The 27,752-nt window shown below is 39.1% G+C and overlaps 1 protein-coding gene across 3 annotated transcripts; it reads left to right on the top strand.

Annotated features, from left to right (window-relative positions):
* Window positions 1–1,633: 1,633 nt before the first annotated feature.
* Window positions 1,634–27,752, top strand: ifngr1l (interferon gamma receptor 1-like). Of its 3 annotated transcripts, XR_006023238.1 has the most exons (8): window positions 1,634–1,863; window positions 18,838–18,952; window positions 21,256–21,440; window positions 22,643–22,770; window positions 23,611–23,776; window positions 26,069–26,193; window positions 26,772–27,246; window positions 27,587–27,752. XR_006023238.1 is itself a non-coding variant. In XM_042065307.1 (7 exons), exons 1-7 carry the CDS (start codon window positions 1,743–1,745, stop codon window positions 27,180–27,182), a joined length of 1,251 nt encoding a protein of 416 aa, XP_041921241.1. In that variant the 5' UTR covers window positions 1,634–1,742; the 3' UTR covers window positions 27,183–27,752. The 3 variants fall into 3 exon arrangements, 2 of the variants coding, with proteins under 2 accessions (XP_041921241.1, XP_041921242.1); XM_042065307.1 differs by having other exon boundaries at window positions 26,772–27,752; XM_042065308.1 differs by lacking the exon at window positions 1,634–1,863 and adding an exon at window positions 5,920–6,038 and having other exon boundaries at window positions 26,772–27,752.

Here is a 27,752-nt window from a genome sequence, read left to right as displayed (position 1 = left end):
TTTTCAAGTAGCAGGGAATTCAAGCCAAACCGTTGCAACTCTGCCATCAATCATTATGTTAAGCCTGCCTAACGACTCTATACACGATTTGATTGGCCTGATAGAAGTTTAATTTTTCGAGCTCACAAGCCAACGGAGAGTTGCTAGACTAGCCCTGGCAGCAAATATAATTTGCTGCCGCTAGGGTGCGTCTAGATTTCTAGGCTAGGTCAGAATCCCTATTGGAACAGATTAAAACTTGGGGCATGTTGAATTTTGTCCAAAAATCCAATATGGCCACCGTATTCCAAAATGGTACATTTTTACACACTTTTTGCTATGCTATGGGGACATTTCCGGTAAAAACAGTGTCATTTTAGCAAAAAACTGTTCTTTTCTATCAAATACATATTTACAGAGGTTAGCTTAACTGATGATTTTAAAGCCCTAAGTATTTTTCTAACAATTTTAAATCATTAAAAAATTATAATTTTGTCAGATATTTGTCAAATATCAGAAATCATCAAATTTCCTTCAAACATAAACCTCTTACAGGTTAAATACAGTTCAAATAAATTGGGTACCTTAACTTAAACAGATTAAAACATATGGCATTTAGACATTTTCCCAAAAACTCAATTTTGAAATAATGTGATAATTTCATGTAAAAACGTGATAAATATCTTGTAAAAACGTGAAAAAATCATATCTTGAAATAACATGCTATTTTAACGTTATAACGTGAAAATATCATTATCATGAAATATCCGTTCCTGTGGTAGTTTTGGGTCGTTTAAGAGGGGTCTAAAGACATTCCTATTCAACATATACTTAGTTGTTTAAGCGCTTATGTGTTATGGTTTATATAATGTTGTTTTATTTTAATTGGGCTGTTAATTAATTTGACATTATTGTTTATTATTGATATTCTCCTTAATGTAGTCTTAGCATGTCATTGTTTTTATATTATTGATTGAATTGACATTATTGTTTTATTATTGCCTTTCCCCTTTTTTACATTGCTTTTTATTAGGCTATTGCTTGAATTGATATTATTGTGTACTACAACTATTCTCCTTACTATATTTGACCTACATTTTAATCTGTTCCCTGTTCAATTTTAAATATTATTATGTTGTTTTGTATTTATGTGTCGCTTTGGACAAAGGCGTCTGCTAAATCCATAACCATAACCATAACCATGAAATAACGTGATAATTTCATGTAGCCTAATAACGTGATACATATCTTGTTAAAACGTGAAAAGATATTGTTATAACAAGAAACTTTTCACGTAATTACATAATACTGAGCCTTTTTATTTATTTTAGTGTGGCAGCAATACGCCGTACCAGATATGTCCTTGCATGATGCTTGAAATTTTCATCCACCCACAAAGCTGTTTTTATACTAGGCCTACACTTAAATATCTAGTTCCTTACACATTTATTGAAAGTGCCTGGTTTGTGGTTGATAGGCTTGTTGTATTGCATTAGCACTACAGTTCCTTTCTCCAAATGTAGCCGTAGCCTGTTAATTTAAATTGACATATATTTTGTTTGTGCTATTGTTGTGTGTGCGTGTTTGGGGGGGGGGGGGGGCGGTGGGAAAAAAAATCCGGTGGATTTTAGTGCCCCACTCCGCCCCTGTTGAGTATGACTACGTCAGGCTAGCTGCCTGTTGCTTTCTGTAATCTAAGCAGACGTACGCCGTGGAAAGTAGTTGGGCACACCTCGGACTCGGACTCCCCACAAACGGACGGCATGCTTGACAGCTACCAGGCACGGATCCACATGATCTCCGCTCCTGTCCTGCCCCTTCCAGCGATGATAGAAACTCTTGGTATATTTCTCATCTTGGCCAGTGTCAAAAATGTCAGGCCGGGTAAGTGTTCTTATATTCGTAATTTCACTTCGTCGTTAAAAATAAAAATCGTTTATAGTTTCAAAGTAAGGCAGCAGCTGCCTCGGCCGGCGTTGGCCCACATCTATATAAGCAAGTAGGCCTAGGCTATAATAGTGACATGCCATAGCCTATAGTAGTGATATCCAGAGCCCTTATTAGACATTCTCTGGTGATATCACAAATGAAAGGTTTGGGTACAGTTTGCTGTTCAGGCGCTCAGACGTTACACGCTACTTCAGTCCCATGGCCTACACGTCATTCACTTTATTATTATTATTTTTTTAGACATAGAAAGCTATGTAATGGTAGACGTTTTCTAAGTTTAAACACAAACTCCGGGTTGCCACACGTAATTTGAGCCTAGCCTATTGGATTTTCCGGAATTGACCGATCCCAAGCCCCGCCCCTTTTACTATGTCACAATAACTAACTAAATAACTAAAGAGCTCAAAGGTAAGCCTGGAATACTTGTAGAAGTGACATCCGATATCCTGACCGGGTGAAACGTTAACACACATAGGCCTAACTTTGGATAGGCTGCTACTTTTCAGTAAAGAAATCTGAGTGTGTACGAAAATGTTCCCTTTATTTGTGTTCATAACTACACACAAAAACTTAACGAAATCTGGTTTCCACTGATGAAACAACAACATAAGCCTACGCAAAAAATTATACCTACCTTTAACTGAACTCGTCCATTCATACGATTGAAAGACGTGCAAAAGGCTACACCTTCAATCACGGATCGCTTTACACACAACAAGAATACTTTCAGCTTTGCTACCTTGCCATGTTTAACTTGGGATAGAAGACTGTTCACAGAAATAAGCTAATGATAATTTTATGATAACAAACGCAAGCCTACTGCGATGCATAACTGATGGCTGAACGAGAGCCAATGTCTTCTAAAGATCGAATCATGTGCAGATTCAAAACTATGCCTTGCTATATAGGCTATGCAGTCTCGAAATCGCCAATATTAGACCTAGGCTGCTACATTGCCCACGTTTAAATTAATTATAGCATATAAGCGGGCACTGATGAAGTCTAGTGCAAAACAAATTACGTCTGCAAGCTGCAGATAGGCTGTCATGCGTGATATGGATTTGAGCTCGGAGTGGTTTCTTTTCAATACACTTGTATCATGTTTATTTGAACTCTTCCTTCTAAAGCAGCCATTCAAAATAATAAGTAAACTATCGGCCTACCGATATTCGTGATAACGTGCTAATTGTTTATCCCCAGTTAACATGCATCCCATTAAGATCCACGACACCGGATAGGTTTGTCCTCAATTTGTGGTGTTCCACCTCGTTGATAACAGCGGACATTGTGAATGTGTCCATCTGCATACTGAAGGCCTTTCTGACCTCTGTTTTTTGAATATCAATATTACTTGACGCACTCGGCTAAATGGGGGTGCTGCATCTCCATGTTGAACACGCGTTCTCGCACACTTTCCTGCAAACTTGTCCGACTTAGCAACATTAACTATGGGACTGACAGTGGGAGGAGGGGCTTGGGATCTGTCCATTGTTCTCTTTTTTGAGTGACTGCCGGATAATTATAATAATAATAATAATAATAATCTTTATTTATATAGCACTTTTCAAAACAAAGTTACAAAGTGCTGTACAAGAACGATAATGATAACTAACCATAACGATAAAAGCATTCACACTGATCAGCTTTTATCGTTATGGTTATAGTTATCGTTATCGTTCTTGGTGTGAATAGGCCTTTACTCGATATTGTCTGTAGCTGGTCATGCTTTTTATGTGTGGCATTCTGAAACTGTCCTTGTGACCTGGCACTTTGAATTATCTCTTGTTTCAATTTGGGACCCTGCAGTCAGAATTATCGTTTCTTTATTCAAAGTGCAAAGACTTAGCCAAATTAGCCTCTTAAAGTGTCAGTTTATGAACACATAATTTTGAATAGCCACTGTATAGCCTACCTGTGCCTTCCTTCTAGCCTTCCTTCATCAATACACTGACTATGTTGAGTAAATGGACAGTGTTTGAGAGCAATAGCTTTTCTCTGCCTACAAGACATGCCATAAATCTGCATACAGTCAACAGATCAACTTAGGAAGGATTTTAGTTGGTTAACTAACTGGGTACCATGTAAGCGCTTAATGGTGATATATTGAGTTTGACGTTAAGGGGCATATGAATTGTTCATTGTGTTGCTTTAGGTGATACATGGGGCAACTTTTTGAGCAATGTTGCAGGGCAACCACATAACTCCTTCCATGAGTTCCAATTGGATTATTAAAGTTCTCAAGAAACTGATGATTAAAGTTCTCAAGAAACTTAAGGTTGGTGTGAGAGGGTGTGTATTGTGTGTGTAAGCAACCGTTACTAGTCTTGCACTGGATCTTGAGCAAGGCACTTAACCCAAAGTTGCCTCGAGCACTGAGTGTCTTTGGCTAGAATCGTCTGCAAAATTAATAAATGTAATGTAAATGTAACAAGTCTGTCAACACAGAGGCTACATTCATGTGCACTTTTATGATGTCATTATATGTTTTACCAAAATATTTGGGAAAAATACACAATAAAGTATTTTGATGCAAAATACAAAGCAATTTTCTTTAACCCAATAAAGTACAAATTACGAAATACTATTTTGTATTTGAAATATGTATTTTAAATACATGCACCTAACCCCTCACTGCTCCCCGAGCGCCGCTGTTGTTGCAGGCAGCTCACTGCGTCGGGATTAGTGTGTGCTTCACCTCACTGTGTGTTCACTGTGTGCTGAGTGTGTTTCACTAATTGACGGATTGGGATAAATGCAGAGACCAAATTTCCCTCACGGGATCAAAAGAGTATATATACTTATACTCATATATACTTATACTAAAAACTTCGGATAAACTAGTGTAGCCTCTGAAAATGTCTTGAAATGATGAGTGCTGAGTCATACAGAGTGCAATCACCAATAAGGCTAAGGCACACAACATGCCCCCACCTCTTCCCTTTTAAAGTTAAAGTTTATGTGCGGTCAATTATTAAGTTAAAGCCAAATTCTATAGTGACAAAAATAGGTAGCATTCATCCTCCTTTGTTTTGATGCATCTATATGCATGTTTAAGGCATAATGTCCAATTGAATTTTGTTAGATGCTGACAATGGCTTCAACCCAAAACGTGTCTGTCTGTTCTCTGGCTTCCAATAAGAGTTTACGCTGTGCCAGTGCATTTTTCTGTTTATCATCATAGTTGTTATTTTTGGAGTTGAGTTTCTGTTCAATTGTCACCATAAACAGCAGTGAACTAAACCGTGTATATCACAAGAAGCTGAATAGATGCCACATTGACCATAAACCTGCTGAGGAAATGATGCTGGCATTAGCCTATAGTTCAGCAACCCTCTGCAAGTCACATGCTATAGCTTATTTGTGCATGAGAAAACATGCAATGAAAGTGCAACTAAAGAGGATCAACCCAATTATGTGACTAATTCATCCTAGTCACACACCAGTTATAAACTTTCATTAGGTACTACAAACATCACTCAGTGTGAATACAGTAGACACAAGTCATAATCACATGGTAGCCACGATAACCCTGTGTTGGACTCCCTGGTTGTGTTTTAGTTCTTGGTCTGTATTGAAGATGGTCAATGAAGCTTGACGGCTGGATCAGGATCGGCAATCAGATGATGATTTATTGTAGATGGTAAAAAAAAAAATTAATAACAGAACACAGGCTAAGTCTTGAACAGTAAAACTCAGCAAACTGCACGGAGTCTAACAGTTGTGGTAGTTCTAGGTCTGTATTGAATATGGTCAATAAAGCTTGACGGCTGAATCAGGATCTGCAATCAGATGATGATTTATTGTAGATGGTAAAAAACAATTAATAACAGAACACAGGCTAAGTCTCGAACAGTAAAACTCAGCAAACTCCACAGAGTCTAACAGTTGTGGTTGTTATTTGAAGTGGCCTGCATGAGCGCCCTGACAGAAGATGCTCCTCGAGCCGCTTCCTCAATCCGTCTCAGAGTCCAAATCTAAGACAAAGCCTAGGCTCTGACCAGATGGAAATACTAGCCTGAGCAGAACAACACGCTATCTCCCTCGGCCCATGTTGTCACTGATGTTCCTCGGAAGTTCCTGAGCCACAGGGCAGATTGACCTTCTTGATGGTAAACAGAACTGCAATTTTATTGATATTACCTGAAATACTCAATTAAATAATGTAATTTATGTTTCCAAAAATGTATGTTTCCAAAAATGGATTTGGGCAGTTCCACGGAAAATTGACTTTTTGTCACATCCATAACGCCAGTGAAATGCCTTGGCATTTGTATGATGTGAATGATAACATTCATTTTTTTGTGCATTTTTTCTCATGTACATTCTTCAGCCAAATTTCATGTAATCATTCACATCATACCATACCATCACATTTTATTGGCGTTATGGATGTTACAAAAAACTTAATTTTCCATGGAATTGCCCACTTATAGTGTTTTGGAACCAAACTCTACATATACACAGGCCTAAGCCTCTCTTAGTGTCCACATCTGGTCAGGCTTTTGGTATTGGACAAAGTTATATACAATGGTATGGACCTCTCCTCGTTGTATACTGCAGAATTAACATATGAACACATCAGAATACAGTGAGAATACTCCAGAATTACACTTGAGAATTTGTTTAAGTCAGTAGCAAGTCTGAGATCATTAACTATTTTACTAGGGCCGTTGCAGTGCTGTGATTTGATCTGAAACCTGATTGGAATTTTTAGAAAATACTGTTTTCGTTGAGGAAGGTATTAAGTTCATTTCAAACAGCAACAGCATTTTTAAAAGCAGTTGGAAATATCCCTATATGAGGAATATAGTAGGGGCTGTATCCAGAGCATTTGTTGAGGAGCTGGTCTGAATTACAATTTTGCTGAGGTCAGATTGCGTAATAGTCGGCCAGAAAGTAAAAGTCCTGCCATATATTCTTTCTACCTGTGCACTTAACACAAGTGATATCACTAATTATCTGATCTACCTGGCTGCTATTAGGATGAGCTGATTTACTAAATGGTTGGATCATACTTGGCAGGACTTTTACTTTCTGAACCAGGGATGTGCGCGTCTGGTAATAAGTAGTGTGTTACCAATGGCCACCTTTATAGAAGTGACTTATAGAAGAAGCCTGCAAGTTCTTCACATCTTAGAGCAGATGCCTGACAGTGTCAAGGACATGGCATGGTGTTTTTCACCATACTGGGCTCGGTGAAACTCAGAGTAGTTATCCAAGGCCATTATGAGTTCCTGTTTCCAGAGGAGTGAAAGAGAGAGACCACGTCCTCTCACTTAGCCCTCTCAGCCGTCATGTATCCATTGCAAATAGCGACCCTAGTGGGATTTACTAGACTCCGGAGGCAGCACTTAAATTTGAAAATAGGCAATGAGACTACAGTATTAATGACGTCCTCATAAATGTCTGATAACTTCAGGCACATTTCTATTGCTTGTAAGCCCTGCGGAGGTGACGTGATCATTCTGAATATTTTGCAACACCGAAGGCAGGCAGGAGTAGCTCCGGTGATTTTGTGGAATAGCTCCTCGTAGGTTAGTCAAGCATTACTGAAGTTGCAGTAAGTCACAATCCTCTATGCTGATGTTGCAAAAACACCTAAATACAATCTGAGAATTTGTTATTAATGCACGTTGTTGCAGTGACATATATACTGTAAGGTGATGGAGTCTAGTTAGTTTCACTTGTTTGAAACATGGTTGAAGCACACGTCAGCTTACATTTCTGTATTTAGATCCAATCAGCATTGAGGACTTTTTTGCAACCAAAAATGTACCTACCTCGGGGTAGATACTATTTTGGCCCTCAAAAAAAGCCCTTAGGGGCAGGTTCTGTGAAGAGAGACACGCCCAAGCGCGTAAATTTACCGGGTAAATTTGTTGGAAACGGCCCTAATGGGAGATTGTCACACACATAAGTCAATAGCCTGTACAAATATCCTGATACAGTATGTTGTCCATACATATGTGTGCAAAATGAAGCATTGCTGTACAGAAACAGAAAGTACTACATCATTATTACAGTAAATTAACCATCCCTGTAGTCACCCCACACACACACACATACACATACACATATATTCAGACACCAAAACATGCACACCTGCCTCTTACAGTAAGTTGCTCTTGCATGGGTGTTTGATCTGATGCCAAGCAATATAATACTATTTTCTTTATATTGGGTTATCTGAATCAATATGTTACTTGTTAATGCACTAGGATGCTGAGGACTCTTAGGTTATTCATTTTACATGCAGATTATGTGATGTATTGTATCACATTATGTATCTGTCTAGACAGAGTCCATCAGTCTACTCTTGCAGATTTACCGCAAGAGTAGAATGAAAATCTGCTGGCAATTGCCTTTTTGCAAAGGCATTAGCCAAACATTAGGAATCTCCAAAATTAACATAATATAATGTAGATTTGAATCAGATTATGCATACTGGTATAATCAAATCTGTAAATGTGTCCAACAATCTCTCTGAATTACACCCCATACCCATTCATGTGAACCCTCTGTTATCACTGGCAAACCAGTATAACCATTTAGCCTTGTTATGCCCTGTTAACCACAAACAGTTCTTGTCAAGAAAGTTATGAGTTTGAGTATCCATCCTAAGATCAAAGTTCACTTCCCATAAATATTTCCCATTTGTGTAAATATTGTCTTGTTGAAAGCAGTTGAAAAGATGTGGGTTTGTGGAACTTGAAGGTCATCGACCAAGCCAACAACTGTATCAACATTGTGCAAAACTAAAATGATCTTTTTCTTGCAAGTTCTCATTGCACAATGTCTCTCTATAAAGTCTGAAACCAATTAGAAGACATTCTGTGATGCAGCAAGAAATCATTAGATGAGTTGTTGATTAAGTATGTAAGGATAACTGATGACACATTTGATAATGTTGAGATGGTCATGTGTCACACTTTGAAGTATGTTCTTGTGTGTGAGTACGTGGATTAAAGTGTCTGCACCAAGGCACAAGTCACTGACATTAGCTCCTGGAAATGCAGTCCCTTTTTTAGTGTTGCTGGCTTTACATCAGTTAGTTTAGCTCACTTTAAACCTAGTTCACACTTCACACACACACAGCATACACACAGACTACTGTTGAGGACACTGTTTTGGGAATTTGGTTTGTAAAAGTAAAAGATTGTGATGAACTGCATGAAATACTGAGAAATACTTCTTATGCTGAGTTTACAAGTTCAGCTTAAAACACTGCCGATCGTTATCCACTGATGTGTTCATCAAACAGGAACAAACACGCACAGAGTTCCCTCTTTGGCTCTGTTCTAATGATTTCCAGCTAAATCTAGAAGACGTCCCATCTTGAGAAATAGCACAGATCGGATGATCGGATTCACAATTCTCTGCGCTGTTGCAACATGTACTGTTCCACTTCCCTTTGCACTTCCTAAATGACTTAAATGTTTGCAGAAGTATGCAACAAGTCACATTTGGACGTTTCTATCTCCTGTTCTTGTTTTGGTTGCATAGATCCGCATTCAAACCAAGTTCAACCGCACTCCACACAGGAGTGTGCTATGGTGCATATGGTCCTATAATAATAATAATAATAATAATAACCTTTATTTATAGAGCGCTTTTCTCAACAAAGTTACAAAGTGCTTTACATATATGAAAGAATAAACAGAAACAAAATTAAATGTCTAAATAATAAGCTTTATTTGTATAATAATAATAAGCTTTATTTGTATAGCACCTTTCATACACAGAATGCAGCTCAAAGTGCTTTACATTTGAAGCATGTAACACAATAATAGTCAGTCAGTCATTATCAATCACTTTTCTTTGCTGTTTATGATCTACTCAGCAACATATCAAAAATATAGAAAATGACGTCATAAGACTGGCAGCCTTAACCCTCTTACCCCCCACAAGCACGCCATATGGCAACTGTGGCAAGGAAAAACTCCCATATTCCAGGAAGAAACCTTGAGCAGAACCTGACTTAATAGGGGGAGCCCATCTGCGTCTGGCTGGCTGCGCCCTCCAATAGTAGCAGATGTAGAATAATCTGAAAATGTAGTCTACAGGATAAGATGAGTTAACTAAAATGTTTACTAAAACTAAAAACAATACAAATAAGACCATATCAACATTAGCAAGAATAATGGAAATGTATCCAATGTATAAGATGTCACAGAATCAGCTAACCTTATTTGTTCAGACAGTGCATTCCAGAGCTTTGGGGCTAACACAGAAAAAGATCTGTGTTAGCCAGGACTCGTGGGATAGTTAATAAACCTTTGCCTGCAGACCTTAATGCGTGTTGGACTATAAGATGCTAGCATGTCAGAAATGTAACCAGGGGAAAGGCCATGAAGAGCCTTAAATGTAATGAGTAGCCTTTTAAAATTCTCCAGCATATTGGGAGCCAGTGTAGTGATGCTAGAACAGGAGTGATGTGTTCACACCGTTTGGTCTTATTTAAGAGCCAGCTGGCAGCAGAGTTTTGAACTATTTGAAGCCTATGTAAGGACTTTTGAGTAAGGTATGTGAAAAGACTGTTGCAATCCAGGCGTGAGGAGGCGTGAGAAAAGCATGTAAGATGTCTTTGAATGATAAAATAGGTCAACACAGTGTAGGCCGATTTGAGCAGACAGTAAGATGCTCTGTTACCTCCAGTAATATTGCAAAAGGATTTTCAGTGTTCTTGCATTATTGTACTTTGTCATGCCTGTGCAGCTTGACCTGTTAAACTGTCAGAGACTTTAACCACAAGGCTTTCATCACCATTCACCATTGAAGTTGCACTGCTTGCTGTTAAAGGGAATTACATATGTCATTCTCATTGGTTTAAAAGATGTTACGCCCAAAACACACCCATGACTGATTAAGAAACATAAGAGCAACCCTTTTGCGCCCGGTGTCCAGCATTCAATCACAAAATCACACCATTAAATTAGTGAATATGGACTTAAGGACGCCTTTAATTTCGTTGTATAGTAAAGTACAAAGTACAAGTACAAAGTTGCTCTAGGAAAGTCAATGTTGTTGGAGGTGATTGCTATTTCAGCATCATGTCACCCTCTTAACATGTGCCCATACATAAACTTTGCTTGAAAAGTGCTGTATAAATTAAAATGTATTATTATTATTATTATTATTACATTTTGCTCTTGGTATAGGAAGCCACAGATCAGGCCAGTTATTGTTGGATCAACATCCTCGCCTCTCGAGGCTGTGGCCTAGGCAAGGCGGTCTTCCTGGAAGTAGTTGTTTATAAATGTTTGTGCTGTATTTATATGTGGCTACAGATGACATCAGAGACACTCACGTTCAGATGAAAATGTTTATGGGTGGTGCATTGGCGATACGTGAATGTGGCCTCATTCACACGTGTCATACGGGCATCTCTGGTTCGCTGAGGAAGTGGAGGCACGGACTTTGATTCTGACCCAGGAGGGGTTTTGATAGCTGTTGAAAACGGCATGGAACTGACAGAGATGTTTTTTGTTTATAAATACATAATAAATAAATAAATAAATAAATAAATATTTCGTTCTGACCCAGGAGGGATCATTTGTGCTCCGCCTGCAGTGATGTTTTTTTGTTTCACCTCAAAGAGTGAAGTGAAAAATAGCCACTTAAGACCTGAGACTGAGCAGTGTGCAGGAGCCATGTCCTAATTGTAACACTTAACCTTGTTGACACACCTGCAGTGACTTAGTGTACAGGGATGATATAAAGTTAATGATTACACAGTACCGCACATTAGCACTGTAAGTGCCATGCAGTGCACTGAACCAATTCATGTTGATGTGGTTCCTGTCTGCTACATCATGTTGAACTAGGCTGTACTTCATCCATCATTCAGGTGTATTTAGATTTGTTTTGTTGCAGTACCATGAGTATTTTGGTTTTGGTTGAGTGTCCTCCACTAGCCTGACGTTGTCTTACTCAAATTCTAGTCAGAATTTGAGTCTGATACTGCTCCATTGGGACATAATTATGGGGCTTCTTCTCTTATATCCCCTCCGTTTTTAAAAATAATTCTGTTGAACAGTGTTCAAAAACGCTGTTTTACCTTGATGAAAGTGAAACCACCAGTTTTCCCACATCTCAACTTTGGCCAAAGTTTTCAGAAATAATCGTTTTCAGTGATACAACCTCGATACAAGACCGAACTTCCCGTGGGGCCGGACTAAGTTCGGAATGGCACCCAGGCTAGTCATCCACAGTTTTTCCAAAAGAGAAAACAGTAGTTGCTCTTGAGAAGGAAGTAAAATATGCGTCACATGCAACATGCTAGAAGTCTTCATCCCCTTTATTGTATACTCTCCAAAACTAACACGGACACAAAGACACCACACAATGATAGTCTCCGATCTGGTCCACATCTCAGGGAAAGCATGCAGGCTTATTCTATGTCAAATCAGATAAGGCTGCTGCTGCACCATCTCAGATTTTGTTCAAACCTTGTCTATATCAAGAATGTGTTCCAAAACAAAGGCCTGTAAAACATTTCTGTGCAAATCCTAGGTCATCATATTATTTTCATCCCTTGAAATTACATCAGTTTTACAGCCTTATCACATTATGACATTTTCTGGAAAGCAATGCTTGGTCATTAATATAATGAAAAGTATCACTCATAGGCAGCCCAAAGTTTGTAGGGTGGAAGATAAACATGTTCTCAGTATGACTGAACCATTAAAAGTTAGTACGGCACATTTTCATAGATTTCCTACAAGGCCCTAGATTTGGGGGGAAAAGTACAAAAAGAATGACATTAAGGGTAGTATAAACTTGTTTTTGTACTATATTTGATTAATGTTGTACCAATATTTGAGCTCACACATATTGATTTATGTGTTCCTACTAGCTACACCACATGCCATTTTAGTCCTATGAACATTACCAAAAAATTACCTTATTATCTTTTGTGTGCATTTATTGCAAAGGCCTCAAAATATTGACTCAAAGTGTCGTATTTGCAGACAAAGTAGTGATTGTTGCCATGTTAATACAAATTTCTTTTTTAATATTACCAGTTTTGCACTTTGTTCCATATTTAGGGCCTTATATAAAACGAATGGCCATGTAGTACAAACATTTAACAGTCCAATCACACTGAGATCATGTCTGTCTTCCACCCTACAAAGTTTTGGCAGGCTAGGAATAATACTTGTCAAGATATGTCCAAACATAGCCTCCAAGATAAGGCATTTCTGAGAGTGTAAAATGATATAAAATCAAGGGTGAAAACATTATGAAAACATTGGAATTTAACTGAACTATTTTACAGGTCTTAGTTTTGGGACCTAAATATTAGGTAGACAAACTTCAAATTAAAAAAAAAGCAAAATCAGGAGGTGCAGCAAACCTTTTCCTGGATTTAGTCTGATTTGGCACAACATGACCCTGAAAGGAGCATATGACACTTTACAGGTTTACAGGAAGCCTGTGGATATCGGTCATGACATGTTGAGTTTCACTATGAGCAAACAAAGCGTCAGACTCCCTTTTCATGTTTGATGTTTCGAGTTACATGTTTTTACCTGTTTAAAGTCCTTCTAGTCTTTGATGTTTGCAAAAGACAACTCAGTCTCAGTCTTGAATACATTTGGGCCTACATTAGCAGACCTGATTTGGACTCAGAACACCTGTTGTCATTAACCCTTGTGTTATCCTCAAATCTTACCGACACTCTTTATCCTTGGGGTCAATTTGACCCCAGCTAAATAAACCCTCAGAAAATGATTGTAATTCATATTGTTACCCAGTTTTTTTGTGACAGTTACTTAACAAGAGTGTAATAACCACCATCAAAAGCCCTACAAAATAATCCCACCCCCTTTATGAACCTTGGAACCCTGGCTGGCAATATTGCCCATCCACTGTCAGCAGCCCAAATGCTTGCTGTTGCTTCCCCGTTTGACTTTTACAGTCCTGCCAAAATTACTTATATGTAATAAGTACTTGTGTATGTAATAATGATATTAACAATATGTTATCATACTATTCAAATAACTAGATGTACCGCATAGCGGTACAAAATATGACCGCCGCTCAGTCCTGTACATCCGTTCCGCAAAAATAAATCACACTTCAATTTGTCTCCATATTTTACTCCATCCCCCACTCTTGAAACTTTTGTGTATGCTTGTTTGGCATGCCTGAGTGTGTGTGTGTGGCTGCACAGAAAGTAGCCTACTGGTGCTGAAAAGGTGAATAGATTGTAGAATAGCCAAAGAAGATGTAGCATTGTTATAAAACCTTTAAAATCTCTAAACAATCACAATTAGGGCAGTTCATCACAGTTCATCCATTGCAACTGGATTGATGAAAGGTCACTTACACCTGTAGGCTACATTGTATTAGGGAAAAGCAAAAGGTATCAGCATAATGTTATTTATTTATTTATTTATTTATTATGTATTTATAAACAAAAACATCTCTGTCAGTTCCATGCCGTTTTCAACAGCTATCAAAAACAAAGGTCATTTTTGGATGGATGGATTTTTTGTGAATGTTTCTTCTTCTACATAAGATTTTAGTCATCTTTAGTTCATGTAATACTTTATTGTCAATGCACAAATTAAGTAGGCCTAACAGTAGTCTGAAACGTTATTGTTAATGCACAAATTAAGTAACAGTAGTCTGAAACGAAATGCTGTTTTACATCTAACCAGTGGTGCAAATAACTGACATGTCCAAATGGGCCTTGATGAAATGCGTCGCTAGACTGTTCATACACATTTTAACGGGCCAAAGTTGAAGAGCTTTTGTCCGTTATTGTTCGTGCAAATATAGGCTGATTCATGTTCCCTTGCATTGTGTAACTGAGGTCCATGGCTTGTCTGGCTTTCATCAGACCAAGCTCAATCTTTTAAGAAATCAAAAAATAAATAGCAGGCAGATCAGGCTGGGTTCACCCAGCCTAGTCCATAGGCACCCGATATTGTTTAATTTTCCGATTGAGATATACACGCTCTGGCTATTCTAAATGCAATGCATCAGGGAGTTATGACAAAACTGTAACTAACAAACTAGATCCTAATAGAAAGCTGTTAGCTTCCCTAAGCTACAGGTAGGATTATAAGGTAGGCCTATTTACAACATAAATTGTCAATAGGCTATGCTGGCGACACAAATAAAATCTCCTTTGGAAACCAATGGCTTACGCCTTACAGTATCAAGCGGACTTAAACTGCCATATCGTGGCGAAAAGTTGTAATAACATTCACGCAGCTCCATGAGTCAAGGAAAGCGCGAATGAAGTAGCCACTTCTAAATGGGACCCACTACACAGTAGCTTAAGGTGTGTTGCTAAAGCAGCCATAATGAAATGAAGGTGTCATTGTTTGGATACTTCACACACACGTGCTTTTTAATTTCACAGACTACAACTACCAAGCTGGAATCAAAGCACATCGATTCCCCTCTCACACCCTGCACGCACTTAAAACAAAATGAACAGGCGTCTCAGTCTTACGCATGTATAGGCAAAACTGTATCAGACCGGTGTAACGTTGGTAAATCTTCCATTGCACAGAATGATTTTGTAGCACGTGCAATAAATGACAGTCGAAAGATACAAACAGTGCTGCTATCACCGCTTGGTATAACCGCATTTATAGTTTTCTACAAATGCAATCAATCAAATTGGCCTCCATCACTCAACCAACGCTAACGGTAACATTACCTAGGTCCTTATTGATATTACAAGATTAACGTACCTGCAGTAAAAACCAAGCATGTCCGATAAACATCCTCAGATTTATTTCGGCTTCAAGAAGACATGGGAATTACACTTCATGTGAACATCGTCCTATCCTTATTAGATGTTCGCTGCGGTAAATTACAGTCCTTGTAGGAAGCCTCCATTGTTTTTCCAACCCACTTTTAACTTCCAACAAAATTACGTCTCACTGCAACGATGCGCCATCTAGTGGACAAACGACTACTTATCGCCAATACTGAAAATGCAGCCATGATGATGATGATGAATATTTATTTTGGCTTTCTTTTAATCCTACTGAATTTGTAATTATGTATCGGCCGTTCTAATACCGATAGTATGTGGGTGCCTGTGTGTGTGTGGATGTGTATATGTGTGCACCGCCATCTACAGGCCAATGAGTGTACAGTCACTAAATGTACACATAACCTAATTTTTTTAGACCCCCCCATGGATGAAATTCTACGAAACTTGGCATACTGCCAGAGAATGCCAGGTCAATCATACACATAAAATTTGGTGCAGTTCTGAACATCCTAACTGAAGATAGGGGCGATTAAAGCAGAATAATATTGCATTTTCATTTTTTACCGGGGGGTGCAAATCACAAATGAGTTATTATTATTATGATTATACGCGGCGGTCATAATAATATCCATAATGTGTCAAATATTCATGTATCTTATGTTTCATACAGCTGGGGTCAAACTGACCCCAAGGAACATCAATGTACAAAATATTTGTACAGGACATTGAAAACATATTATTGTACAAATTTCATGCTAAGTTGTACCCTTCAATTGAGAAAAAGTCATGAAACATGAAGCAAAAAAAAAAGGTGAACCATATTTTATGATGTTAAACATTGCTTGGGGTCAAATTGAATTATATTGACTGTCTACTGTATGCACAATTGCACAATTTCTGCCAAATTTTGCTGCTCTTATTTCTTCATTGTATGTGCCTTCTTATTTTTACTTTTTATATTGTTTACTTGAATGTTATGTTTGTCTGTGGACCTAATTGGTAAAATATGTCTTGTCTCCACCGTGGGATAGTAGGAAACGCAATTTCGATCTCTTTGTATGTCTTGACATGTGAAGAAATTGACAATAAAGCAGACTTTGACTTTGACTTTGACATTGACATAGCCAGATTCCAGTGTTGTAATGTAATGGAGTACAAATACTTCGTTACTGTACTTAAGTAGAAATTTCCGTATATGTACTTTACTTCGCTATTTAAATTTATGTCAACTTTCACTTTTACTCCACTACATTTCCTAGATAAAATGTATACTTTTACTCCGTTATATTTCCACTAAGCATCTTCGTTACTCGTTACTAAAACATAAAATTAGAAGTAATGTGTGCGACAGCAATAAGGGAGGTTTGGCGAATCACTGCTCATAGATTGCATTACGCACGCTCCGCACGCTGCGCGCTCTATTTCAGCGCTGTTTGTTGCTAAAGGAGGAGGACGCACAACTGAAACCGCCATGAGCACGAGCAACTACTGGAGGACCTCCCGTTATCATAGACGACCACCCCGACGATAGTGGTGAACTCGGCGAACAGGGTAGTGGTGAAGATAACGTTATACACCCGTGGCCGTATTTGCAATAAATGTTTCTGTACATTGGCAGCTTCTGTGAAGCTGAACACTCCGCTATGTTACCGTTAGCGTTGATGTGAAAGGCTATTTAGCATCGCAGGACTTGTCTTCAGTCCAAGAAGAGTAAGACTGAATCAGGCCCGGGTTGGGTAATCGGGAGAATTCACGGTGGGCCGCTTCACTTTTGGGCCGGTCGAGGAAAAACATATTGACATTGGTCACGTCTATCTTTTCTTAAAGTAGGACACTTTCCGCATTCTGTGCATGACACCAATGCAACGACTCTGCATGGGTTGTAGCCTACGTGAGGGAGTTCTCCCCTCCCAAAAAGAGTTGGTTGGGTCCATAGCCCGTTTTTTCCAAAAAGTTTTCTCAGATACGGATAGCCGAGCCGGCCCTATACAGTAGACACAAGCGTCAGGAAGGATGGATGGTAGAAAGAGGCCAGGTGAGACTGAGCAGCAGATCAACCAGTCGACCACTGAAAATGATGAGCCCGAAATTAGTGATGAGGAGGCCATGACTACAGGGACAAGTAGAGAGGATAAATTAAAGTTATTTAATGTAAGAAAGAGCAATTACCCTACATGATAAACCTATATGCCTTGTTTGCTCAGAAGAGGGTGTAGTAGGCTAAAGGAGTAGGGTAAATCACCAAACAACAATATAGCCTACCCATGCAAAAAACATGTAGCCTAAACATTAGTTCAATATGCCTCTTTGTGGAAGCGTGGGATAAGCTACATTTCAAAGGCTTTCTTTCTGTTTTTGTTAACTTGTGGAATAGTGGAATATTTTTTGTTAACTTCTCAGTTGAAGTGAATTATTATATAACCTTTACACATTTGTTGAACCATGGTACTGATAAAAACTGCAGGATAGTAAGAGGTGAAATGTTGCTTCATTTATCCAATTTCCACCACTATGGAAAACATGGTCCGGTCTTGGGCCTGAAACTCCCGAGCACTGAATTCTGGCAACTTTGAAAACCAGCTTTTTTTGAAGATGAACAGACACCTTTTCAGTTTCAACTAATGACTGGCATATTAGTAGCTGCTGGACATAGGTGGCATGTGTGTGTGTGTGTGTGTGAGAGTGAGATGGTGACCTGAACTTAAGAGAATTGTGCCTGAAAAGTCCTAGAAAAGAATGTGATTTTGATTTGATGAGTGAGATTAAGAAGATATGGGAACCCTGAATATGCTTTATGCTTTACTATAAGAAAGCCAAAATAAAGTTCACAATAAAAGTTCAAAATAAAACCGCTTGCTTTTTACTTTTACTTCAAATACTTAAGTACATTAAATATCAGAAAATTACTTTTGATACTTAAGTACAGTATATATCAGATTCTTTAAGACTTTTACTTAAGTAATATTCTAAAAGGTAACTTTCACTTCTACCAAAGTCTTTTTTTAGTACGATACTTGTACTTTTACTCAATTATTGCTTTCTAGTACTTTATACAACACTGCCAGATTCAATAATTTAATTGGGATGACTGGATTTAAGATAACATTATGTGTTAATGTCTTCTGTTTGTTTTTTGTTCTTGTTTTCTCTTTTGCTCTCCTCTGCAGTTGCACCTCCTGAAAACTTGACCATCCTCTGTCAGGATGGCATAAACATGGCCTACTGGAACCACTCTGGATCTTCTACAAATGTTTTGTTCTCAGTAAATATCATCAGGTTCTCGTAAGTAAATTGTTTATCCTGATACAGGTTGAGCTAATGTTATCCATTTGTAGTGTTAGTCACTATTCAAGGTTCAAAGAAAAAATATCTAAAATCCCTTTGAAAATGTCACAACCTTTACAATGAACCTTTAAGATCATTTTGTGGTTGGTTAGTCTTAAGTACTATTCCTCAACTTTTGCAGTTATATCATAGGGATACTAATGAAGTGACAAGTTTATCAATTTCATCTACCTAAAATATAATTAGCATCATAAGTCAATCACATCAGGAAGTCAAAAATCTCACACCCCCATCCTCATCAACGGTACTGAGGTGGAGTGTGTCACCAGCTTCAAGCTTCTGGGTGTCCACATCTCTGAGGACCTCTCTTGGACCCTCAATATCTCTCTACCCTCTCTTGGACCCTCAATATCTCTCTACCCTGATCGTCTCTTCTTCCTGAGGAGACTAAAGAAGGTCCACCTGTCTCCTCAGATCATGGAGAACTTCTACCGCTGCACCATCGAGAGCATCCTCACCAGCTGTGGCACATTATGGTATGACAACTGCTCTGCTTCCGACCGGAAAGCACTGCAGAGGGTGGTGAAAACTGGCGAACGCATCACCAGATCCTCACTCACCTCCATCGATGCCATCCAGGACAAGCGATGCGTGCGTAAGGCGTGCAGCATCATCAAAGACTGTTCTCACCTCTACCACAGACTGTTCACCCCACTCCTCTTGCCTGTGCCTGTTGATGTGTCCACGACCATGGCAACCTTGACACGGACAACAAAGAGCCGGACAATCAAGGCTGCCCCTGTAGAACTTATGCATAGCCATATTCTACTGCTCTTTATACTATTCATACTACACATACACTTATTATGACTGCAGCTAGTGTAGCTACCGTAGCGGTTATATAGGTTTAGGCAGAGTTTTTTTTCTTCCGGATTTTCTTCAGTAATTTTGTGTCGACGATTCCTGGGACACTGAAAGACCGGGCTGCACGAAACTTGGTGGGCATGTAGCCCCACAAGGATGACACAGAACCACTGATTTTAGTTTTTGATCTGTCGTGCCTCGGGGCCTAGGAGGACCACATTTTTTTGTACGTAAGACTTGATGGGCCATCTCAACCCATCCCATAACCACTCATTTATGGTATAGCGCCACAAAAAACAAAACTGAGGCTCTGTAATCGCAGGTATCTTTGTGTTCAGAACTGCACGAAATGTGACCTGTAGGATCACTATGACACCCTCTGAATGCATGCTGAGTTTCATGGAATTCCGTTCATGGGGGCGCGGATGGTGGTCACACACACACACTCACACACACACACACACACACACATACACTTACATAGACGCCATACCACTGTCTACACTGCACTATATGTCTAAATACTGTTTATACTGCACCACTTGTCTATACTGTGGATAATCACATTGCACTTTATGCTTTTTTGCACTTCTGGATAGACACAAACTACTATTTCATTGTCTATGTACTTGTACTCTGCACAATGACAATAAAGTTGAATCTAATCTAATAAGAGTTAGAATTTGAACACATACATTTACCTATCTAGATGTAAGTGGCTAAAACAGGCACAAAAAATAGCTTTTCAAATATTTATTTTTATTTATTTTTTTGCAGTTTGGTAGCCTAGAAATCTAGACGCACCCTAGCGGCGGCAAATTAATTTGCTCAGCCTGTACGTCTAGTATCGAACCATAGGGATTTCTATTGGCTTAGCACCGTGGATGTTCTCCAATCACAGCGCTCTATTTTGTTAGAGAGTCTTAAGGCGGGCTTAACAGGATAACGACAGTCCTGCGACTGTGAACAACAAGGAAGGTGGCTATGGTGAACGAAGAGCGGTTGTTTGAATCGGCGTTGGCGTCAACTTTGGAGGAGTTGGACTTGTGCTTTTCTTTGAAAGTTGAGCAACACAATGCACTTAAGTCATTACTTTCGAAGAAGGATGTATTTGCCGTTTTGCCGACCGGATACGGATATGGTCGTAGCGCTGGCCTATTGCATGCCTAGGCAGTTTGAAAGACAATTCTCTGCCCGCCCCTTGGATTAAGCGAGGTGAATGGTTCGATGCCAGACTATACATCTCAATGATATAGGATGGCCCCGCCAGGCTAGCAGTTTGGTACAGTAGGACAAATCTCTTTTAGGTGTTGCCTTTTTCCAAACTCTCAAACAAAATCTTAATTAAAGTATCTGTGCTCCTCACTAAATAGGAACACAGTCTTGGGAAGTCTTCAATGATTTGGTGATACTGCATGGTGTTGTTTTATCAACAGGGATGGCAAATCCGTTTTTGACAGCAACACATCAGAACACCATATCAACATATCAGATGACACAGCACCTATGGAGGACGTGTACTATTTTAACTTGACTGCCTGGGAAGGAGACATCCGCTCTGTTGATGTCCGTAAAGACTTCAGCTATGCCAGGGATTATGAAGGACCTGAAATTACCAGCTGTAAGTATTTATTAATTCAAATAATCTGCAATACACTGAATGACTAGCATTTCGTTTGGAGGCTTTTCCAGCCTTTAGTGACAGGACAGTGAAGATTGGACAGGAAGTGAGTAGGAGATGGGGAGTGGACTCAAGAAATGCATAAAGTCACTCCCTCAGGAAAGTAGTTACTGTAGTATATTTCCAGAAAATGGCTATGTACCACGGTGCAGCAGAAGCCATTGTCCAGCAACCCTTAACTCACATACTCACTTGTTTGCTAAAACTTGCCCATTACAACACCTTCTTAGCACACGCCCCAAGCCTAACCTAGTATCCCCAAACCCAAGCCAACCTGATCCTGCTGGACTGATGTCATACATTATTTTTATGGAAATCACCACCAATATCATCAATTGCCTTTCTTATAAGGGCTCTGATTGGCTTGACAACATGTCAGTCACCTGTTGAGGGGACAAATCCCAATTTCTGATTGTATGTGTTACGTATAGGAAATAGGGGGCCCCTGGACTCCACTTCTGGCATAAAGACAGAGCACAGCAGGGTAACAGGGTACTGTGGACTGACGGTACAATGCTGTACTCTCTGGAAAAAAAGTTTCCCTTCAGGGACATTAAAGTACTTAACTAATGATGTCATAACCATTTGAACATGGGCACCCTTCCATGTATACAGTTTCTGATATATGTTTATGTTTGCTTAACAGATGCTTTTATCCAAAGCTATAAACAGCATAGTGTAGTATCTGTCACAATACTTGGATTCCAGCATCATGTTCTGATTCAGTGTATCTTGCATGTGTACATTACTGATTCAAACACTCAAATACAATTAGGTATAGAGATAGAAATGAATGAACTTGTATGTATTTGAGAGGTAAAAAGAGGCTGTTCAAAACAATAGGAATACAATAAAAGTAGCAAGAGCTCTAGTGGTACTTGAAATGTGTGTTGTTGCCAGCTGTTATACAGATTGTAGATAGAAACAGGTCTTTCAGGTTTGTGTCCTAACATATGACACTACCCAATGGGAAAGCTACTTGTGCTCTTTATGTGATGTTCAAGTTGTCTTTAATTGTCTCTGGAGTCCTCATGTAGTTCATTTTGCTCTCAGGGCCTTTGCTGATACCTCAGTGTAATGATGCAATGGACAGTCTTGTGGCTTTAAACTGATTGACAAGGACCACTTCTCCCTTGCTGCAGGTTTTATGGACGTCCCGAGTCTGAACATAATGATTGAAACCAATGGGATTAAATTCCGTTTTCCCCATCCTCAATACAAGCAGAAGACAAAGAAAATGTTCTACACTGTCCACACCACTCATGATGAGGTAAAAGGAGTCTCTGCTTTGCATAATGCCTAACAACGCCTCTTAGCTGTTCTAAAATCACTGGAGCCTACAGCCTCACGGGGCTTATTGCTTATTGACTACAGCAAGTATCGATAAGCATGTTTTGTTATAGATATATTTTTCAATATTAAATAATTTGACACTTATTATATCAATACAAAATTGTCTTGTGTTGATATTGAGTGCTTTATAACTGTTATCTTCATTTCATTTATTTATTTATGAGGAAAACACACATTAATCAATATTTCTGTAAATGTGCCAGTGTTCGCCAGCCAGCTAATAATCTTGCCTGCTTTATAATTCTTATAACTGCTACAGTGTAATGAAATGTGTCTTCATGTCTGTGATGCGTCCTTACCAAAGTCCTTTTAGGCAAGTCCGTCCACTCTGCGGCCATATTGCAACGCATTTTGGGCACTTATCGGGCATCGTTTTCGGGCAGAACTGCGCGTACGCAAGGCTTCATGGCACCAACCTCGCTCCAACTTTGAGATCACAACACATGATTGGCACAATGTATTCTTAACATACCACATGATTGGCACAATGTATTCTTAACATACCACATGATTGGCACAATGTATTCTTAACATACCACATGATTGGCACAATGTATTCTTAACATACCACATGATTGGCACGATGTATTCACATGTCAACCTTTGGCTGCGGAAAGGGCAGAAAATGTGTAGACGACTGCCATCTTTGCGTTACAAACTAACAACATACATTTCTATGGGAGATTCTTTGAGTGCTGTGTCTCCTGATTAGAAAGTCTCTGTCCTTACTTCTCACGTTCAATTCTGCACTCCACAGCGCAAACTCAAGTTAGAGTGCCCCCCGGAGGATAAAGTGTGTCATGGCCAAATCCAGCTGAGTGTTGACTCTATAGAGAAATGCACAACTTTGGAGGTAAAGGGAGCCATCGGCGGCATTCTCTATAAAACATCCAAGGAAGTATGCAACCCGGTTCCTGAGAAGGGTAAATTAATATATTATAAATGCATAGGGTTTTTTACCCTTTCTAAATGTTCAAATAGCAAAATGTTGCTTTACAAAATTGTGTATTGACTGATTAGTTTTTTGTTTGTAATTAAAACAATATCAGGTGGTAAACATATGGTTTTATGATATATATTTTATAGGTATATTTTATCAAACATTCTCCAATTAATTTTGATAATATAGATCCAGAGAGGTACTCTGGGTCATAACCACAATAAAAAAGAAAAAAGTTCTGTAGCCCCACACTAAATATAGTGCAAAAATGCATCAGTGTTGTTGGTTTTATGCGTCTGTGCTGTTGGTTTTAGCAAAACTCCGTACTAACTTAGACTGTGCTGTTGGTTTTAGCAAAACTCCTTACTAACTTAGACTGTGCTGTTGGTTTTAGCAAAACTCCTTACTAACTTACAGTAGACTGTGCTGTTGGTTTTAGCAAAACTCCTTATTACAGTTTTTCTCAGTCGCTTTGGTGTTTTTCTCACATCACTATTACAGTTTTTCTCAGTCGCTTTGGTGCTTTTTTCAGATCAGAATGAAAATTCTCATAACTATTAGTTCAACCTCCACAACATTTAGTCATTTGTGCACATCATAGTAGCAATTTCTCTTTCCTCTGAACAAATTGCAAATGCTTTTGGACATGTATCAGTTGCTTTCATACAATTCTCTGCTGTTTTTTAACATTATCATTTGCTTGTCATGTCAGTCAAAATTAACTATACTTATAGTTAATTTTGCAGGACTGTAGCAGGACTGTCGTTATCCTGTTAAGCCCGCCTTAAGACTCTCTAACAAAATAGAGCGCTGTGATTGGAGAACATCCACGGTGCTAAGCCAATAGAAATCCCTATGGTTCGATACTAGACGTACAGGCTGAGCAAATTAATTTGCCGCCGCTAGGGTGCGTCTAGATTTCTAGGCTACCAAACTGCAAAAAAATAAATAAAAATAAATATTTGAAAAGCTATTTTTTGTGCCTGTTTTAGCCACTTACATCTAGATAGGTAAATGTATGTGTTCAAATTCTAACTCTTATTAGATTAGGAATGGACTATCCATTTTGAGCAAGTGACGTGCTTTTGCAGGTTATCCACTAGGTTTTGCATTTTGCACTAATTGTTTTGAGAAATGCATTAACTGCTGTGCAAATGTTAATAGTGATGTGAGAATAGCACCAAAGCGACTGAGAAAAACTGTAACATTTGCACAGCAGTTAGTGCATTTCTCAAAACAATTAGTGCAAACTGCAAAACCTAGTGGATAACCTGCAAAAGCACGTCACTTGCTCAAAATGGATAGTCCATTCCTCAAAAGCAAGTATTTATGTCAATGAAACTGCCAGTGTCATCAAAATGAGAAGTCTTGATACCATTGTTTATGAACAAGATAGTCAAATGGCTTCGTCATGTTTTCATTATGACAGTTTATGCTCTCAGGTCAGAACTCGGTGACCACTACCTGAAAATGCACAAGACAGCACTATACAGTACTTGTACAGCCATTTGAAAACTACAGTAAAGTTACAAATTGCTGTAGTTAGGGGAGTAACTGAGTACAAGACACTGAATATGTAAGTTTCACAGTTTTACTGTATATGCTCTTTGCAATTCTACAGCATTGTGACAGAATTTGATAACTAGTTCACCAATTTTGTATGTAATGACTCAAGCAATGAAATGAAGCAATTCGTTTTATTGGGAATGACTATTCAGCATCCATAAGTATATTTCATTTTGACTGACATGACAAAGCAACTGATACATGTTCAAAAGCATTTACAATTTGTTCAGAGTAAGGAGAAATTGCTACTATGATGCACAAATGACTAAATGCTGTGGAGGTTGAACTAATAGTTATGAGAATTTTCATTCAGATCTGAGAAAAGCACCAAAGTGACTGAGAAAAACTGTAACATAGACTGTGTTGTTGGTTTTAGCAAAACTCCTTACTAACTTACTGTAGACTGTGCTGTTGTTTTTAGCAAAACTCCTTACTAACACAGACTGTGTTGTTGGTTTTAGCAAAACTCCTTACTAACTTACTGTAGACTGTGTTATTGGTTTTAGCAAAACTCCTTACTAACTTAGACAAAACCTATATGCAACCTTGCTCAAGGATGCTCTTGGCTTTGAATGCAGATGTTATGTTGTATTTCTTAAGATATCAAGTATATAAATAGTATGGATAACTGTGCACTGATCTTTTCAGTACAGTCTTCTTATTGTTATGCTCTTGCTAACTCATTAAACACTGTTTGTGTGATGTACAGGTCCTTGGCCCATCTATCTTTTTGTGGTGATCTGTGTCATAGTGCTGGCAACACTTGTGGGTATTCTCATCGGTGCACAAAAAGTGATCAAGACTGTGATTGAACGCTCCAGCTACTATGTGCCTGTAAGTCAGAGACTCACTCTTCTGAAGAAATGTTGATTTTGCCAGTGCGTTTACATGGACTTGAGTATGTTTGTGTTTGCCTATGTAAACATATCTCAAATTGAGAAACCCAGGTAAGCCCATATCCTGGTTTTGAGAAACCCGGTTATGATACTCTAGCTCATGTATCATACACATAGACATGCATACACATTTATACTACGTATTTGAAAATATATTTGCCTGACTGCACAACATTTAAAATGTAATTTTACTCATTTATGACAATTTTTTTATATGGGTGTATTAACCAGATGATGGCAATCCATACATTTGGTACAATCTGATTTGTCAGCTTGTGGTTCTACTGACCAATGCTTTATGTGATGCAAACGTGAAAGGGTTCATTTGCTTATCTTCTCAGAGATGGGTCTACTTTGGAATGCACATCAGATATTCGTTGGGAGTGGTGTTGATGGTGATCTTGAAGGATCACATGTGTTTGCTTCCTATCTCAGCAGCAGTGGTTACCTTCTGTTGTCTGCTATGCTGATATTATCATTCTCTTTCCTTTCTCTCCTTTTTCATACATTGTACAGGTGTCTTTAAGACCCAGACGAACACCAGGTGCCACATGCATTCTGCAGCCGGAGTTTACCGTATCTAGTTGCGCCCAGACAGGGAGCACTTCTCTGTTTCAGTCGCCCGAGGACTCCCCCACAGAAAGCCCGACGATCATCCCACCTGACGGCTGCCCTGAGAAGACCCACTTCTGCATCCCTGCTCGTGCTCCGTCCAGCGACGATCAGCCTGAGGACGGTTACGAGGCCCGTCTCAAGAACGACCTTGAGCCTGAGCCACAACCGCAGCGCGAGTGCTATGAAGGCAGCGATGATGACGGCTACATGCAGAGAGAGAGAGTCCCAGACACCTCGGAGAGCAGTCACAGCTCTGTCATCGAGATCGAGATAGCCCCGGAGGACCAGGTCAGCGGTTATGGACCTCGCTAGCTCCAGAGCAGAGCCTTGGTGACTTTCTCCCTCTGATAACCCCTCAGACAAGGACCCAGGGTACCCAGCCCCCACCCCTCCCCCACACATTATCACCTTCTGACCTCCCAGTGGGGTCTCCTTCATTTCCAGAGCTACGGCACATCTGTGGCGTCTGTCTCCATCTCTACAGCCCTTCTGCTGTTGGAGCTCTTGGTCTGCTGCTGATCTTTACTTGAGACTTCTGGCTGCACAACATAACCTGCTGGAGCTTGGCATGTATGCAGCATACCATTATTACAAAAGACTGTAGGAAGCCAAAGGGAATGTGAAAATGCAAACAGGTCACAAACACTTGCTTGAATGTAAGTATGCTGTGCACTCAATAACCACACTGTCTTACAGATACATCTGTCTGAATGTCTCCAAGTGTTTTGAATAGTTATGGACATCTTGTTACTTTTATATATATATATATTTTTTCATTTGTTCTTGCCCAGCATTTTTTGTAAAGCTTATTTCATTATGCTGTTTTATAAGTTGTACTTTGTTTTCTACATGAAGATTTGTAAATAAAGAGACTTTAGACTT

Source organism: Alosa sapidissima, chromosome 16 (assembly GCF_018492685.1).
Source record: "Alosa sapidissima isolate fAloSap1 chromosome 16, fAloSap1.pri, whole genome shotgun sequence".
In the NCBI taxonomy this organism is placed as follows: Eukaryota; Metazoa; Chordata; class Actinopteri; order Clupeiformes; family Clupeidae; genus Alosa; species Alosa sapidissima.
The sequence above is the reverse complement of the archived record's forward strand: the minus strand, read 5'-3'. Positions and strand labels throughout refer to the sequence as shown.